This window comes from Lagenorhynchus albirostris, chromosome 11 (assembly GCF_949774975.1).
Source record: "Lagenorhynchus albirostris chromosome 11, mLagAlb1.1, whole genome shotgun sequence".
Taxonomy (NCBI): Eukaryota; Metazoa; Chordata; class Mammalia; order Artiodactyla; family Delphinidae; genus Lagenorhynchus; species Lagenorhynchus albirostris.
The window spans coordinates 96,532,963-96,549,279 of NC_083105.1; the positions used below are offsets into that span (position 1 = coordinate 96,532,963).

Genomic DNA, 16,317 nt, shown 5'->3' on the forward strand with positions numbered 1-16,317 from the left:
GTGTCATTTCACTCAATCCTTCAGCAAAACTTTAAGGGCTGGCATTAGATTTGAGAATATACAGATTAACAAAATGTGGCCCCTGCCCTTAGTATAGGGTTATACTATACTAAGTATAAAAAAGAGAGAGTATAAAAGAGAGAGAGAGAGAGAGATGGTGCACAGCGAATGAAATAAAATGCAAAAACAGAACCAGGCATTGTAGGATTCTGTGAGAATACTCAGAGATAACCTAACTCTTCATGGGAACTGATACAAGGGAAGAGGCATCACCAAAGTCCACATAAGAAAGTTGCTTTTGAGATGAGTCTTATGAAGCCAATAGAAGTTTTCCAGCTAGACCAGGACACTTCAGAAAGAGAGAGAGTCATGGGCCAGCAGAACATCACAAAGTGCAGCACATTTAGGTGATTGTAAACAATGGGCAAACCGCAACAGGAGAATATTTTCTTCTGCATGTATATGGTAATATGTCTGATGATTAGCCTAGTTTTTCTTCCATCTCTAGAGAGTGGAAGAAAGAAAAGAGCTAAGGTTGCTTCTGAAACAGTAGTGAAAAACGATTCAGCTCCTCTCCACGTATTATCGTTATCTCTCAATGTTTCCTGGAACAAAGAGGTTTGTGATATCATCCATTGAAACCCAAGACCACATGTGGATAGGTTTTCTTACTGGTTTCAATGATCATTAACTGATTAATAATATTGTTTGTTACTAAAAAAAATTTAAAGTTTTTTTGGGGTTTATTTACATATAACTGAGAATTAAACTTGTAAGAGATTTAAAGTGTACACACATATATATTGTGAAAGGATTCTCCCCATTGAGTTTAATTAATCTATCACATAGATTAATCTAACGATTAATCTAACACATCTATCAAATATTTATTTGGGGGGTTGAGAACACTTAAGTTCTGTTCTCATAGCAAATTTCAATTATATAATTTCAATTATACAATGTTATCAACTATAGTCACCATGTTATATAGTACATCCTCAGACAGAACCTATTCAACTTATAAATGAAAGTTTGTGTTCTTTTACCAACCTATCCCTATTCTCCTCCATCCCCCATTCCCTGGTAACCATTTTTCTACTCTATGTCTCTGAGTTTGACTTTTTTTTAAAGACTCCGTCCGCATGCTGTAAGAGATACCATCAGTATTTGTCTTTCTCTATCTGGTTCATTTCACTTAGCATAATGCCCTCAAGGCCCATTCATGTTGTCATGAACAGCAGGGTTTCTGAATAATATTTGTGTGTGTGCGTGTGTGCGTGCGCATGCGTGTGTATGATCACATTTACTTGATTCATTGAAAATTTCTAAATTTGAAAATTATTTCTATACAAAATATATAACAACTCATGGAGTGCTTATCCATAACTTATGAATAGGTTTACTAATATCGAGAGTGACTATTTCCACAGTATAGGAGAAGCATACTGATGTTTAACTTGGCAGGGGCTTTCTGAGTTTCTAAGGCCTTCTGGATTGGTCTTTGAAGAATATACTCCTCTCCACTCCTGTTGAAATCTGGCTCTGCTCTCTGATTGGTGACGATAGCAAAGATCATCTAGAAAACAACCACAGTAATGATGTCTTTTTAACTCTTCCATGGTTGACCCAGACCCCTCTTCTCCGCAGGCAGTACCTGGTCCTGGTCCCATCACAGCTGTATGCTGGGGTTACCGAGAAGGCCTGTGTCGTGCTTAATCACCTGAATGAGACAGTGGAACTGACAGTAACTCTGGAGTATGAGATGCAGAGCAGGAATCTCCTCACAGACCTGGGGGCGAAGCACTCCTTCTACTGCAGCTCCTTCATGGTCAGTATCCCTCCTTGGGAAAAGGGAGAGCATTAAAGAGAGAGCATGTTAGTTGATGCCTTGCATTCTGACCCCCAACAATAACAAAGCAAAAGGAAGAAAAAAATGAGGAGTACAGAGCAAATTTCAAATTAGAGTCTAAAAATAAAAGTTCTACTGAATATACTTACATAATATTTACAAACAGAACTGGTGCAACATACAAAAGATAATAATGGTTATAGGAAGGACTTCTATAACCATTATTATCTTTGCTCTTAAAGTAAACTTCTAAGGAAAATAATGTTCATGCCATTACAGATATAAACACATAGATTCATAAAGTTAAGTGACTTCTCTATGATCTCGCAGATGGTTGATGGTTAATGTATTGTCCTTGTAACCTTTAATTAACTTAAAGTATTAAATAGTTAATCATACCAGCTTACTGCCAACAATAATATGTAATGCTATTTTGACCGTTGAAAAATAAAATTTAATAATTATTTTAATACTACCATATTGCTGTGAAAATGTGAGCTTGTTATTGCCTTCATTGTCATAACTGGTTGAAGAATTAGTTCATTTTATTGCAATGACATTTTTCCTTTAGTCAAATCAACAATTCGTTGCTGTCATGTTACACGATCATAATAATCTATAAAAAGAGGGGACATCACCTTTGACCCTATCCCTTACTAATTTTCACGGGACTAACCAGAGAAATGAGAAAATCACAAAGGCTGAGACATTCAGAAGTGGATCTGGGCAGATTCTTCAGCTCATTTCGTTTTTACAGATTCCGGAGTCATCATCTTCCTCAGCGTTCATCACTGTGCAGGTGAAAGGGCCAACCCAGCACTTCATAAAGAGGAAGTGGATTCACATAACAAAAGCAGAAAGCCTTGTCTTTGTTCAGACAGACAAACCCATCTACAAACCAGGACAAACAGGTATAAAGAACCAAATGAGCAAAAGCAATTTGAAGGGTTGGAAGTGTGGTTCTCTATTAACTTATGGAAATCCTTGCACGTTGTTATCTGTCTTACCACCCTGAGTTCCCACTGGAGGGTTTCATGAGAAAAATCTCTGTGTTTCAGTGAGATTCCGCATTGTCTCTGTGGATGTCAATTTTCACCCTTTGAATGAAATGGTGAGTGTCACAACAGTGGGTAAGATTGGCAGAAACAGGCAAAATTGTAAAACCTATTCTTTCGGAGAACCGAGACCAATATGAGATTCTTAAATCTATCACAGAAAGATCTCAAAAGTGTATCGCTGCTGGAGAATAAGGGAGATCAGTTCATCAACTACATTTTTTAAACAAATTAAATATTCAGTTAAAATTATGCCCTTAAAGACTCAATTATTTTCATTGAACTGAAGAAAATAAGTGCATTTCATTTCTCTCCTAGAGAAATGGAGAATTTCTCAGAGATAAACATCGTCTGCAAAATAAACTATTATTAGGACCTTTTTACCTAAATGTAGGTTTCTCAATTGTACATTATTTCATTAAAGGGAAGTCATGACTTCTTAAGAGGCGTATGTCCCAAACTAAACATACAAAGTATTGTGAATGAAATGGAGCCACATCTCCTCATTTGGACAAGAAATGAACAGGCTTACTTCCTCTGGTCCCGATACTGTATTAATGCTAATGTCATGGTGTTCTCTTTCTAAACTCTATCTCACACTCATACTATCTCTTTCTTTTCAGTTCCCAGTGGTTTATATTGAGGTAGGTAATGTATTGTGTATCTCGGTTGGGATGAGGACTCACTGCCAGTTGTGTTAACTTGCCTCGCTCCACCTCCACCTTCCCCACCAGCACTTCACCAAAACTAAATAAAACACTGTTTTCCCTGTCTCTCTTAAATCCTGGGGAGAGTAGATAAGATATAAATGAAGGAACAAAATTCCCTGAGATGATGCAAGTTAGTGGCTCTTCCAATATTTCTAAACAAGATGGGTATGCATAATCTCAAAAAGAGGTGCTATCAGCTGTCATATCGCATAGCTGGGAAAGATGTCCTTTGCTCAGTCTAGAATTCCTAGAAACCTTTGCTAATACCTCTGGTGCCAATTTACCAATCAGCTAATTGTCCACCTCCCAATGTCACTCTCCCTGAAAAGCTGTTCCTCTACTCAAAATTATATATTTCAGTTGCTTCTATGAACTTGTGATGTTTTTACCTATAGAATCCCAAGAAGAACCGGATTTTCCAATGGCACAGTGTCAATTTGCACTGGGGACTCAAGCAGCTCTCTTTCCCACTCTCTGTGGAGCCCACGCTGGGTCCCTACAAGGTCATACTGCAGAAGGAGTCAGGGAAAAAAATAGAGCACTCTTTCGAGGTGAATGAATATGGTAAGAATTCTGCATGTGTCCAAGATATTTATGACATTAGAGAATGAAAGATTGGATCATTTTTACATGTAGGTGACAAGCAAAAATCTAGCATATAATAGTTGAAAATCAGCAAGGCTTTTTATTTATTTAACTATTTGCTAAGCACGTTTCATGCACTATCTCATTTAATCCTTAAAGTAGCCCTCTGAAGCAGATCCTATACCTTCTCCAGTTTACAAACGAACATATTAATACTAGAAAAGTTACTAATTTACCAAAATCACAGAGCCAACAAGAAGCAAGAGAAATTTTAATAGTTCCATCTGACCCTATTCAAACATCAATTGTTAACCAATACATTATGTTATCTACATGCATCTCGTGATCTATATCTTATAACAGGAGGTATTTCCTGGGATTACAACCTGGCTTTGTGTGACCTACATGTAATCTACTCTAATAATAGTAATCAGACATTGAAACCATCTTATTAGTTATCAGTTATGCGGATTTTCTAACTTAAGTTAAATATATCATGCCATGGATAAGGAGACCTATCACAAAAACAGGATTCCCAAAACTCACCAGAACTGCCATGAGAATTATAGAACAGGGATTCATTATAGAAATAACAAGCCTTATACACAACTGTGAGAGAGGCTGGAAAAGTCAGAGTCCAACAGGAGGAGATAGTAGATCAGAGGAAATTACTAACCAGTCCTCCTGAAGCATTGGTGGGGATGGACAGATCAGAACTCACAAGGGCACCTTCAGATGCCAGAGTGGAACACGAAGGGAAACTGACAGGAGAATCAATGGAAGACTGTTACCTCTCCCTACCTACCACTCCAGTATTTCTATAACCAGGTGCTGATGGTGGGCCTAGGGTCTCTGTGAGTCAGCAGGGTTTAGAAGTTGGGAGGAAGAGAGCTGGACACAGAGAGGGAAAAAATAAGGACAAACTGGAAACTGCTGGCCCCTCTGTACCTGTAACCGCGTCTAGCCATGGGGATCTTCAGAGATTAATGATGCTACTTTCCTCCCACCTTTGAAATCTTGGACAAATTCAGAGAAGGAGATTCTAGGAACCATAATACCAGCTTAACCAAGTTAACATGGTACCAACTGCCCATGGTTATGACGGCATCTCCTTTGCCAATAGTGGCCCTGCTGCCCCTTATTGTAATTGAAATCACTTTATGTGACCCTTTGTTACAAGGTTCTGTAGCAGAATCATTACTAATGCTTACAGGACCTCCTGCCCACTCTCACCATTTTTTTTCTCTTTTGTTGATAACAGTTTTGCCCAAATTTGAAGTCCAAGTGAAAATGCCTAAGATTATTGGTTTTCTAGATGATGAATTTGTGGTATCCGTCTGCAGTCTGTGAGTTACATTTTTTTCACCTCATTTCTTTTTCCCTACTTTATTTGTATTGCCCATAATGATCACTGGACTTTGAAGTATTTTAATTAGCGAAGGAATGACTCTCTCCCCAACTTGTCTGAACTCAGACTAGGGAGCAGGGGTGGTGGCATACAACACTTTTACTGCTAATAATAAAAATTATTAACTGAGCACTTAAAATGTGCAATGTTTTAAGTGCCTTGCACTTATTTACATTTTTTTTCTTACACTAACCCTATGAGAAGGGGATAATTATCCTCATTTTACAAATGAGGAAACTGCAACACTTAAAGGATAAAATAACTTGTTCAAGTTCCTACAGACAGTAAATTCCAGAAGACTGGAATTTAAATCCAACAGTCCACTCCAGACCCTGAACTCTTCACCACTATTCTATATTGCCTCTGAAAGTAAAAAAAAAAAAAAAAAATCTAGCTTCATGAAGCATTTCTATATTTCTATATCCCAGACACTGGTTTAAATTGAACCTGGGTCATCCAACTCTGGAGCCCATGCTCATAGATTCCATGTTATTCCATGTCCTATTATCTCCATTTTTTTATAGTTCCCAATTTCTTAAACTATGGAAAGCTAGAAAGAAGCTCAGTAGACCCTCTATCTTAAAGGCTGGATATATAAGGTAGAATTAAAACTACATGTCATTTATTTCTTCCCTGATTACCTTTTAGTGCAGTAGAGTACCCCCTACATGCACCAAGGAGGTTGATTGTACTTCTTGCTTCTAAAAACAGCATGTAAAACATGTTTTCATTCTTCTCACCAGCTCTGATGCTATAAATTTTTCCATCAAAGGGAAAGGCTTTTGATTCAGATTTAAAGATAAGATTCAACAAAGTGATTAAATTTAGTAAATAATTTATTACTTTATCAGCACTTTTTTTTGGAGGGGGAAACTATAAAAAGAGGAAGCTTGGGGCTTCACAGTTTGGGCAATAAGTCTCTAATCTAAGTCTGCATCAGAATCTATGGACATTCTTAGTTAAAATGTAGATTCCTCAGCTCCACCTCTAGAGATTCCAGTCATAAATCTGAGGAAGGATTTGGGACTCTGACTATCACTGCATATCTCAGGGAATTTCAATGTGGGTGGTCCATGAAGCATACTTTAAGAAACAATAGACTAAGTTCAGCTTCACATCATGTCTTAGTCTGTTCAGGCTGCCATAACAAAATACCACAGACTGGGGAGCTTATTAACAACAGAAATTTATTGTTCACAGTTCTAGAGGCAGGTAAATCCAAGATCAAGATGCCAACATGGTCAAGTTCTGGTGAAGGTCCTCTTTCTGGTTCATAACTGGTGTCTTCTCCTTGTGTCCTTACATGGAGGAAGGGACAAGAGATCTCTCTGGAGCCTCTTTTATAAAGGCACTAACACATGCATGAGAACTTCACCCTCCTTCCAAAGGCCTCACCTCCTAATACTATCAATCTTTGGGGGTTTAGAATTTCAACAAGTGAATTTTGGGGGGACATAAATATTCAGACCATACGACATCACATCTCTCCATCATATTTGGCAGAATCCGACTGTCATCATGATACTGTTCACTTATAATGTTTTTGTTCTATAGCTAGTGCTTTCCCATTTAATTCCTCATTTATCCTCTTAAAATATACATGAGTTAGGGAGGACTTAGAAATACACTGTGTATGCTTCCCTAATTTTTTTCCTAAAACAACTTAGGAGGTATTGGCAAAGGTAGAAGCATAACCTAGATAATCTGACAGCAGAGAAAGAAGGAAATAAGGCAGTTTTTTCTCAGATCTTCCTTCCCTCTCAGCTGAAGTTTTACTTCAGCTGAGAGGGAAGGAAGATCTGAGAAAAACCTGCATTGTTACTTTTCCATTTGGAGGAGTTTCAAAAAGTATTTCAGTATTCAGTAAGTATTTTCTCTTAGAGTTGTAGATAATTAAGACACAGTTTCAGAATAAGTGCTTCTAAAGTACAAATGCTTTGGAAGGAAATACAATTGCTGTCAATGAGTAAGATGGGTATATGAATGGATCAAATCCTGTGAAGAACATCTGAGTTATTTATGTTACGTATTTTTTGTATGACTCTTTACTGTTATAGATACACATATGGAAAGCCTGTCCGTGGTCTGGTGACAATTAACGTGTGCAGAAGATATTCACGATACAGTTCTACCTGCCATGGAAAACATTCACAAAGTATCTGTGAAGAATTTAGTCAACAGGTATATGGAAATCACTCTCCCCAGGACAGTAACACCAGATCTTGTTTTCTTGTGGCTGATAATAGAATAGAGAATACAATACAACACAATACAATACGAGAGTAGTGTTTGAAATAGTCACCTGGGAGAAGTGTGGAGTAAGGGACACATTTTAAGATTGCCTGGCAATGATCGGAACCAACTTGAGGGTGGGGCTCATGGATTTATACTGGTATTTATTTGGCCAGTTTTGTAATTTCCTTCTGACCGCAATTGACATGCCAGGTATATGGGCATAAAAGGATGTGGAAGTCTCCAAAGTTGGCTTTTATCAAATATAATAGAAGAAGAATGTGACAGATATTAAGAATTGGGCTAGTGGGAGAATCAAATGACACCCTATGGAATCTACCCTGCATAGCGGAGACTGAAACCAGCCTCAGGTTGAGGAGAGGGGGACTGAGAGGGACGATGAACTGGAGGCCTCGAGTACATCAGAGAAAAAGTGGAGCAGGAATAACTAAGGGAAACAGCAGTAGGACACGTATTAAAAAATGAAATGTATGAATACTGATTTCAGGGGAAGAGTATATAAAAGTCCAGGGTGTGGCAATGTGAGCGGACACTATAAGGGTGTGGAAAAGCAAGTTATCGAAGTTGTAGAGACCAAATAAATGAAAGGCTAGGGTGGTGAATATGATGATGAAGTTCAAGATAAACATCGAGAGCTTCCCTGGTGGCACAGTGGTTGAGAGTCCGCCTGCCGATGCAGGGGACATGGGTTCGTGCCCCGGTCCGTGAAGATCCCACATGCCGCTGAGCGGCTGGGCCCGTGAGCCATGGCCGCTGAGCCTGCGCGTCCAGAACCTGTGCTCCGCAACGGGAGAGGCCACAACAGGGAGAGGCCCGCGTACCGCCAAAAAAAAAAAAAAAAAAAAGATAAACATCGATAAGCAAGATAAACATGAGAGAAATCTAGCTGCCAAAATCCTTATTATTATCAGGGAGACTAGGATTAATTTCTATTTTCAAATGAGTCATGATATCTGCATATAAGTACATTAAATAAGATTAAATTTAATTATGCAATAAATATTTTCATGTAAATAAGTACAAAAATGAAAACAAATCTTTATTATAATAGGAAACCCGACGTTTAGTTTAGAGATCTAATTGCTATAATGATTCATCTAGTCAATGAATATATGTTTTTTTTTTAATGACCTAGATATCACAGTTAAGAAAATACAGTCCCTAGTTGATATTTAGGTGGAGGTCATTACAGAGGCTCCTTAGAACATGATATGTCTGAGCTGAGTTTAGGAGAGCAGTAACTGTTGGCCAAGCTGGGAATGGAAGAAAGAATGTTATTTGAGGAGCAACATACACACACACACAAAGAGATAGAATTACAAAATACCATGGCACATTGGGGAAACTCTAGGAAGTTTAATATGACAGAAATTGGATAGGCTTTTGGAAGAGAGGGGAGAAGGCAAAGGTTGGCAATGATTAACTCAATGATTAATGAAGAAATTTTGTATCATTTGGAGGCTTGGGAAAAGATAAGCACCCAAAAGATGGTCAGAACATTTGTAAAATTTCCTTCTGTGGCCAACACAAAATGTTCATAGGTTGGTAACTGACTTTTTAAATCGCAAATCAGAGGACCCAGGAATTCTCTTCCTTTCTCTTCAGGCAGACGAGGAAGGCTGTTTCACACAACTAGTAAAAAGTAAAATATTTCATCTGAGACAAAAAGGATATGACATGAAATTACTAGTGGAAGCCAAGGTCAGAGAGGAGGGAACAGGTTTGTATTATTTTTAAATAGTTATTAATTTATTAAACATTTATCAAACTTCCATTCCATGTAAAATGCTTTATAGTTTCTGGGGACTATGACAATGACATGGTCTCTGCCTTCAAGGAATTAGGAATCTAAAGAGAAATTATATATATGGCTATGTATATATGTATGCATGTATTATATATAACCGTAATAAAATTTCCACAGGAAATGTAAAAAATAAGGGCCAAATGAGCATGGAGAGAGTTAATTCTAATATAGAGCTGAAGAAGGCTTTGAAAAGTAACATTTGAGCAGATTTGAATAGAATGGATAGTATTTTGAAAGATAGTGATGGACCAGGAAAGCGTAATAGGCATAAAACAAATGCGTTCAGTCCCAGAAGAATCTTAAAAAAGTAGGCTGGTGCTAAGGTGTTTAGAAAAGTAAATCATGTACTAAAGAGATCAGACTTTATTATGAAAAACATTGGATATCTTCAGATATATTTAAGGAGAATGACCTAAATAAATTGATTTTTTTAAAAAAGTTAATTCCAGTAGGCATGAGAAGGACAGGCTAGATGAAAAATGTGTTACAATGTGATACATCAGAATACTATTCAAAGGTGACCCCAAAGACTACAACTTGGGGGCCATTGAGAAATGTCATTAACCAAGATAAGGGAAAGATGAGAAAGAGCTATGGTGATGAGAATGTGTCAAAGGTAATTCATCACAGATTGGAATATCAAAATGGAAGTTGATTCATTCCATTCATGTCAAAATGAAATTCATTTTGACAATTTCAAAAGGAAGCCAGAACAAAATCAGAACGAGAAATGTAAATCTGAAACCATTCTCATTGTGTCCAGATCCTCCTAAGAGTAAATGCAAGTGTTCTGAAAGTGAGCTCACTTGGCATTGCTAAATTGAGGCTAGAGGCAGAAAACGAGGGGCCCAAGACCAGAAACAACTGCAGTTAGGAAATAGTATCAGATAAGTCAGCAAAATAAAACTAGAAGTCACAAGGTTAGGGGAAATAAGGACAATTTCTTAGATGCCACTGGTAGGGTTTCAGTGATACTTATGTATGAAGTAATTCTGAGAGTTCATTTTAATGAGGTCTGAGATGAGAATACCATATTGGGGGAAAATAAAGGATCTTTTAGACTTGATAGAGCGGTGCTTTAGATGATGGAGTTAAAATACAGATCACACTTCACTGAATGGAAGAGCACCGGGTATTGGCTATACTTTTCACCACGTGGTAAAAAGAATGTTTTTGCTGGGGAAGTAGTTTGTGATAGAAATTTAAGAATATTTTTAGGCCAATGTGAAGAATCAAGATGTATGCAGAAAGTTGTTGGGGGAAGATGTGGATGTGAAATAGACACAAAGATACAGCAAGATCCCAGAGGAGATGAGGTGAAAAACTTCTCAAGAACATGTGTGGAACAAGCAGAATATTTGTGAAAACAGAGAATTGAGGAAGTATGGATAACAATGATTTTCTAAGCATGAGAAATTCTGGAAAGACTAAGAAAAGAGTATATGGATGGTATTTTGTTATAATGGAGTGAAAATGGGATGGAAGTATGAGGTGAGCTGAATATATGGAACAGTTCAGCTTCACTGAATTATTTTTCAGGGTTGGAATTAACTGGACATGGATCATGTAAAATCACAAACACCTTAAGCAAACTGAAATTTACTAAAGTGGATTCACATTACAGACGTGGGCTCGCTTTCTTTGGGCAGGTAAAGTAATCTTTTCAATATAATCATAATTGGGGGGATGTGGCTTTTAAGAAAACAAATTTTTATATCACAAAATCAAAATTTATTATAAAAATGAATATTTATTTAGAGTAAGAAAAGAATATAACAAATTTGAAAGGCAAATATTGTCACAGAATCCCCCCAAAAAAGCATATTCTTACTAATTAACTTCCTAACACACCTTTATAATACACTTTTCCTGTATAGTTTGGCTGCATACTCTTTGATTGCCTCTTTATAAACAATGATTTTATAATATAATTTTCTATAGAAAGAATAAGATATTTTCATTTAGTGTTTTTATTATTGTTAGTTTTTAAATTTTTTTTTAGTTTCAAGGCTCAATATTCATAATAATATTGCTAAATTATAAGACTGATATCCAATTTAGTAAACTATCAAGGAAATGTAAGATTTCTAGGCATTTTACATTTTATTTTGTAGTAACTAATCTTTGAATTGACAGTTTACAGGCAATTTCCTCATTTTATTGATGTATACGAATTTGATATTGTCTTAAGATATTCCAGTATTTTGTATCAAATTGGCAAGAAATTAATAATGGGGCAAGACCATTTCAGGTCAAGAGAAAAGCATGAGAAAACTGAAGACTTTGAGGATGAATATGACTTGGCCAGAAATTTAAGAAAGATGAGAGAACAGCCAAGGCTGTAGGTGTACAACAGCTTTTTCAGGATCAAAGAACCAAGTGTGTTTTAGGTTATGTTCAGAATTTTGGATTGAGAAGTTACTGAAAGTTTTAGGGAGAATGACATGAGCAGTGTAGTTTAAACTGTATAGAGAATGGTTTGAAGCAAGGACAGAGCAGCAGAGGGGGGACTGCATAAACTTAAATAGAAAAGAAAGATACAGGAAACCGGATGGGAAAAAATATTGTGGTTTTAACTGGAATGGAAGCAGTAGATTTGGAGAGAAGTAAATAGGAATAAAAGATGTTAGCAGGGGAAGGGTTAGCATTTGGCAATGGGTTAGATATAGGCACTGTTACATATAGGCAGTGAAAGAGAGAACACGACCAAAAAAATAAGGCCCTACATATTCCTGCATAAATTACCAGATGGATAGAAGCCCTATATACTGAGATAGAGAACACCAGAGATGAAGAAAATTTGGGAAGGTAACATCATGAGTCCACTATTGGCTGTTCTCAGTTGAATGCTCGTAAGTTATCTAAATATAAATGTCAAAAAGAAAAATATTTTAGAGCCCAGAAAACAAATCTTATTTTCACATTCTAAGATCTTCGTTAAGTGACAGTCAAGGCGTCAAGAGGCGAATACGACAGAGTAGAAAATGTTATTGCTATATAACACCCGGAAGCAGCTATCACTTTCCTATTTCTAGGTTCTTCTAGTTGATGAGAAGGATCAGCCAATCCCCAATAAAACTGTAGTTGTCGACGTGGATGTACTTGCATACCATGCCAGCTTTACTACGAATGAGCATGGTTTGGTGAACATTTCCATTGATACCAGTAATTTCACATCTTCTTTCATTTCAGTTTTGGTAAGTGGGAAGGGGCATCTGGGACTAAAAAGACACAGATCACTGGGGCCACAGAATTTAAGGGTACATGGGAAGCAGGTGAACTCCAGAGAGAAAAGAAAAGGTGATAAGACTAAAGCAGAAATTAAGCAATGTGGAGAACTAAATAATAAGAAATGAAAAATTCTCTGTCAGAAACTTTTACTTTAGATAGACTCTGTTTACAGCATGATCTAGTTTCAGGAGACATTTAAATATTAGAACATCTTGATAGTCTCTTGAAAATTCAACAGTTTTATTACAAATTAGATTTTGCCTTGTTTCCTTGTTATACCACTATTTTTGTTTTGTGTTAAGGGTATGAAGAAAAAGTAATTGATTTTGATTATGAGTGAATAATACCTACTAAATCAGTATGGTGTAAACTTAAATAAATTTAAGGGAAAGTTGTTTAGAGATTATGCATTATTTGGGAAGGCAGCCTATAATGAAACCAAGTAAGCATGATTCTTAATAAAATCTTCAGTAAATGACAGAGTGACCAATATATACATAGTATATGTTAATAACAAATAACCTACTTAACACCTTTATTCTATCCATTAGGTCACTTACAAGCAGAATAAACTCTGTTTTGATAACTGGTGGCTTGAAGAATTTCACACACCAGCACAGCACACTGTAAAGCATATTTTTTCCCCAAGCAAGAGTTATGTTCACCTTGAACCTGTGGCTGGTACCATTGCCTGTGGGCAAACCCAGGAGATTCGGGCACACTACATCCTGAATGGACAGATTCTGAATGATGAAAAAGAATTAACCTTCTATTATTTGGTAAGAATAAAGGCCAGTGTAGCGCTTCCTAATTATGTAGACCCTAAAAAGATAGAGTTCCTATCTAAGTAATGCTCTTTATATCAATATAATGTTTTTATGAGTGAAGAGAAGTTGTTTCCTAACAAATTAATGCTTTAATTTTTCATTTATATTCTGGTCTCCACTGAAACTTTTAAAAACTTTTTTTTTTCCTGAGTTCCAATGGAAAATTATTGAATGGAAGAGGAAAGAGCTTAAGACAAAATGCCTTGTTAGACAAAAAAGATTGTTTTTCCTAGAACCCAGTAGATAAATAAGCGAAGGATAAAGATCAAGAACTTAGTCAATAGGAAATAAAAATTATAAACAATCTTCTGGAAAAATGTCAATTTAACATTAATTGGAGAAGTGAAAATTAAAAGAATAAAGCAGTAGTATTTTATTCCTATAAAGGTTCTAAATAATTTACAAAGTTCAAGAACTGGTGTAACTGCAGGGAAAAGTACATTGACAGGCATATTATAAATTGATATGATCCTTTTCAGGTCAGTATACCTACTGATCTACAAAAATTTAAAATATTCAAAGCTGGTAGTTATCCAAGTAAGTCTTTTTAAGAAGAAAAACTTATGTGTAGGAAATTCTGTGTAGGAACATTAACTATAAATAGTATTTTTTTAATTCTATAAAAAAGTGAAAAAATTGACAGTAAGTTAGAATCTTAGCTTTATTGCTTCCTAGTTATGGGACCTCAGGTAATTTACTTAATCTCATTTGTAAAGAGAAATGTCAGTCATCTCATCTGAATACTAAAGATAGTATTCATAGAGTTATAGTCAAAACTAAATAAAAATCTTAAAACTAAATTATTTAGTTCAGTACCTGGCACATAGAGAGTGTAAATACTTTTAGTTTTTTTTTTTTTTTTAAATAGAGGCAACAATAGAGAATACTTACATATATTTTATACCTGCCTTCACTATATATTGCTTTGCACATAATAGATGCTTAAAATAGTTGTTGAAAGAATATGTAAATTTAAAATATTAATATTCAAGATAAGTAGTAACATTAAGTAAAATTCTAAAGGATTGTAAAATTTTATGTTTCTTATTTAAAGTATGTTGTTTGAAGTAAAGTTTATTATTTAAACTCTATGTATAGGAAAATATTGAAAGAGAAATTTAGTGAACAAAAACAACTTCTGGGTTGAAGTAGTGAGTTATTATTTATTTGTGTATTATACATATGTTTAAGTAAGTTTAATAAGTACCCTTTAAAATGATAATACATGTATTTCCCTCTGCCTTCAGATCAAAGCAAGAGGAAGCATCGCTCAGTCAGGAGCCCATGTGTTGTCCATTAAACAAGGAGAGAGTAAGTACTTTCAGGATTTCCTAGGTTTTTTCCTATTTTCCTATTTTTTCTCTCAAATTGTCAAATCCTAAACGTTTTAGCAAGATGAAGCTATTTCTTACATTGGAAGAAATGGTCACCAGCTTTCTTCCATCAACCAAAGTTGAGGAAGCTGATAAAAGGATACTAGGTTCATTTTAGTCCATTTAGAACTTTTTTATAGCATTTCTATATTGTAAATTTTATTTCTAAAGTAAAATATATTCATTTTATTATTAAATTTTTTAAATGCAGAAAATAATAGAAAAATGCAGAAAATCTCCAAAGAAAAATTGTACTCTGTATGTTTTTGTATTAGTTTCCTATTGCTTCTGTAGGAAGCTCTCTGGCTAAAAACCACACAAATTTATCATCTTATAATTCTGTAGATCAGAAGTCTTACAGGCTAACATCAAGTTGTGAGCAGAACTACATTCCTTCCGGAACTCTAGGAGGTTACTTGTTTCCTCACCTTTTCCATCTTCCAAAGACCTCTTGCATTCCTTGGCTTATGGCCTCTTCTTCCATCTTCAATGCCAACAACACACCATCTTCAAATCTCTCTTATACTCCTGCCTCTCTCTTTTAGATCATACTCTCCTTCTAGATTTTCTTGAATCATAATATCCATTGATATCTGTTATCCCAGGAAGAATAACTAACTTTTCAAGAAATAATCTATTATGAAAAGATAAGTACATTTAGTCTCTTTATTTGTTACATGTCCCCAGGCTAAATCTCATAAGTAGCTTCCTTTTTTTCTGTTCATTTGAATAGTTATAGGCTATCATTTTACTAAAGCAATATTTATTAACAAAGCATATTTAGAAAGATCAAAAAGCCCATTCACCCAAGGCGAGTCAATACTTCCAAGAAAAAATAAAGAATATGTATTGTAAAATCTCTCTTGCTAAAAGTTTTTTTTATTGCTTAAAAAAATTGAATTCAGGCACTCAAATATGGACAGTCCCTCTAATTCTCCATTTAATCATTGATTTTTATGGGATTGATCATTATATTGGTTTTTCTAGAGCAGGTAAGATTGTTCCTAATAGCATATCAAAAATCAAACTGCCTCCTAAGGCAATTTCTTCAAAATCAGTTCCTGTAATAGAGTTTAAATTCTATATAGTATACTGAGTATCTTGAGAGGTGAAATGGGGAGAAGGAGGTGTCTCTCTAAGAAAAAATACACTTCATTTTATTTGATGATGACTATGTAAATGGTTGCTTTTCCATTTGTCTTTGATTTCTGGGAAACTC

At 35.6% G+C, this 16,317-nt stretch overlaps 1 protein-coding gene and 1 long non-coding RNA gene across 3 annotated transcripts in view; one reads left to right on the plus strand and one right to left on the minus strand.

Moving 5' to 3' along the window:
• LOC132529879 (pregnancy zone protein-like) overlaps positions 1-16,317 on the plus strand; it is a 41,277-nt gene that overhangs the window by 500 nt on the left and 24,460 nt on the right. Inside the window, exons 2-13 of the mRNA XM_060166944.1 lie at positions 1,648-1,828; positions 2,607-2,760; positions 2,908-2,960; positions 3,528-3,548; positions 4,010-4,178; positions 5,461-5,545; positions 7,665-7,788; positions 9,466-9,580; positions 11,207-11,316; positions 12,703-12,864; positions 13,450-13,677; positions 14,973-15,036. Of these exons, the coding sequence (XP_060022927.1) occupies positions 1,648-1,828; positions 2,607-2,760; positions 2,908-2,960; positions 3,528-3,548; positions 4,010-4,178; positions 5,461-5,545; positions 7,665-7,788; positions 9,466-9,580; positions 11,207-11,316; positions 12,703-12,864; positions 13,450-13,677; positions 14,973-15,036 (1,466 nt within the window). The remainder of the gene's footprint in view (positions 1-1,647; positions 1,829-2,606; positions 2,761-2,907; positions 2,961-3,527; positions 3,549-4,009; positions 4,179-5,460; positions 5,546-7,664; positions 7,789-9,465; positions 9,581-11,206; positions 11,317-12,702; positions 12,865-13,449; positions 13,678-14,972; positions 15,037-16,317) is intronic.
• LOC132529884 (uncharacterized) overlaps positions 135-16,317 on the minus strand; it is a 37,813-nt gene continuing 21,630 nt past the window's right edge. Inside the window, exons 1-3 of one of the 2 annotated variants that reach the window (XR_009543605.1) lie at positions 2,526-3,615; positions 1,655-1,841; positions 135-1,576 (exon numbers count right to left, since the gene is read on the minus strand). This is a non-coding gene — a long non-coding RNA (uncharacterized LOC132529884). Of the gene's footprint in view, positions 1,577-1,654; positions 1,842-2,525; positions 3,616-16,317 lie in introns of those variants that run through there. The other variant, XR_009543606.1, reaches the window with a different exon arrangement.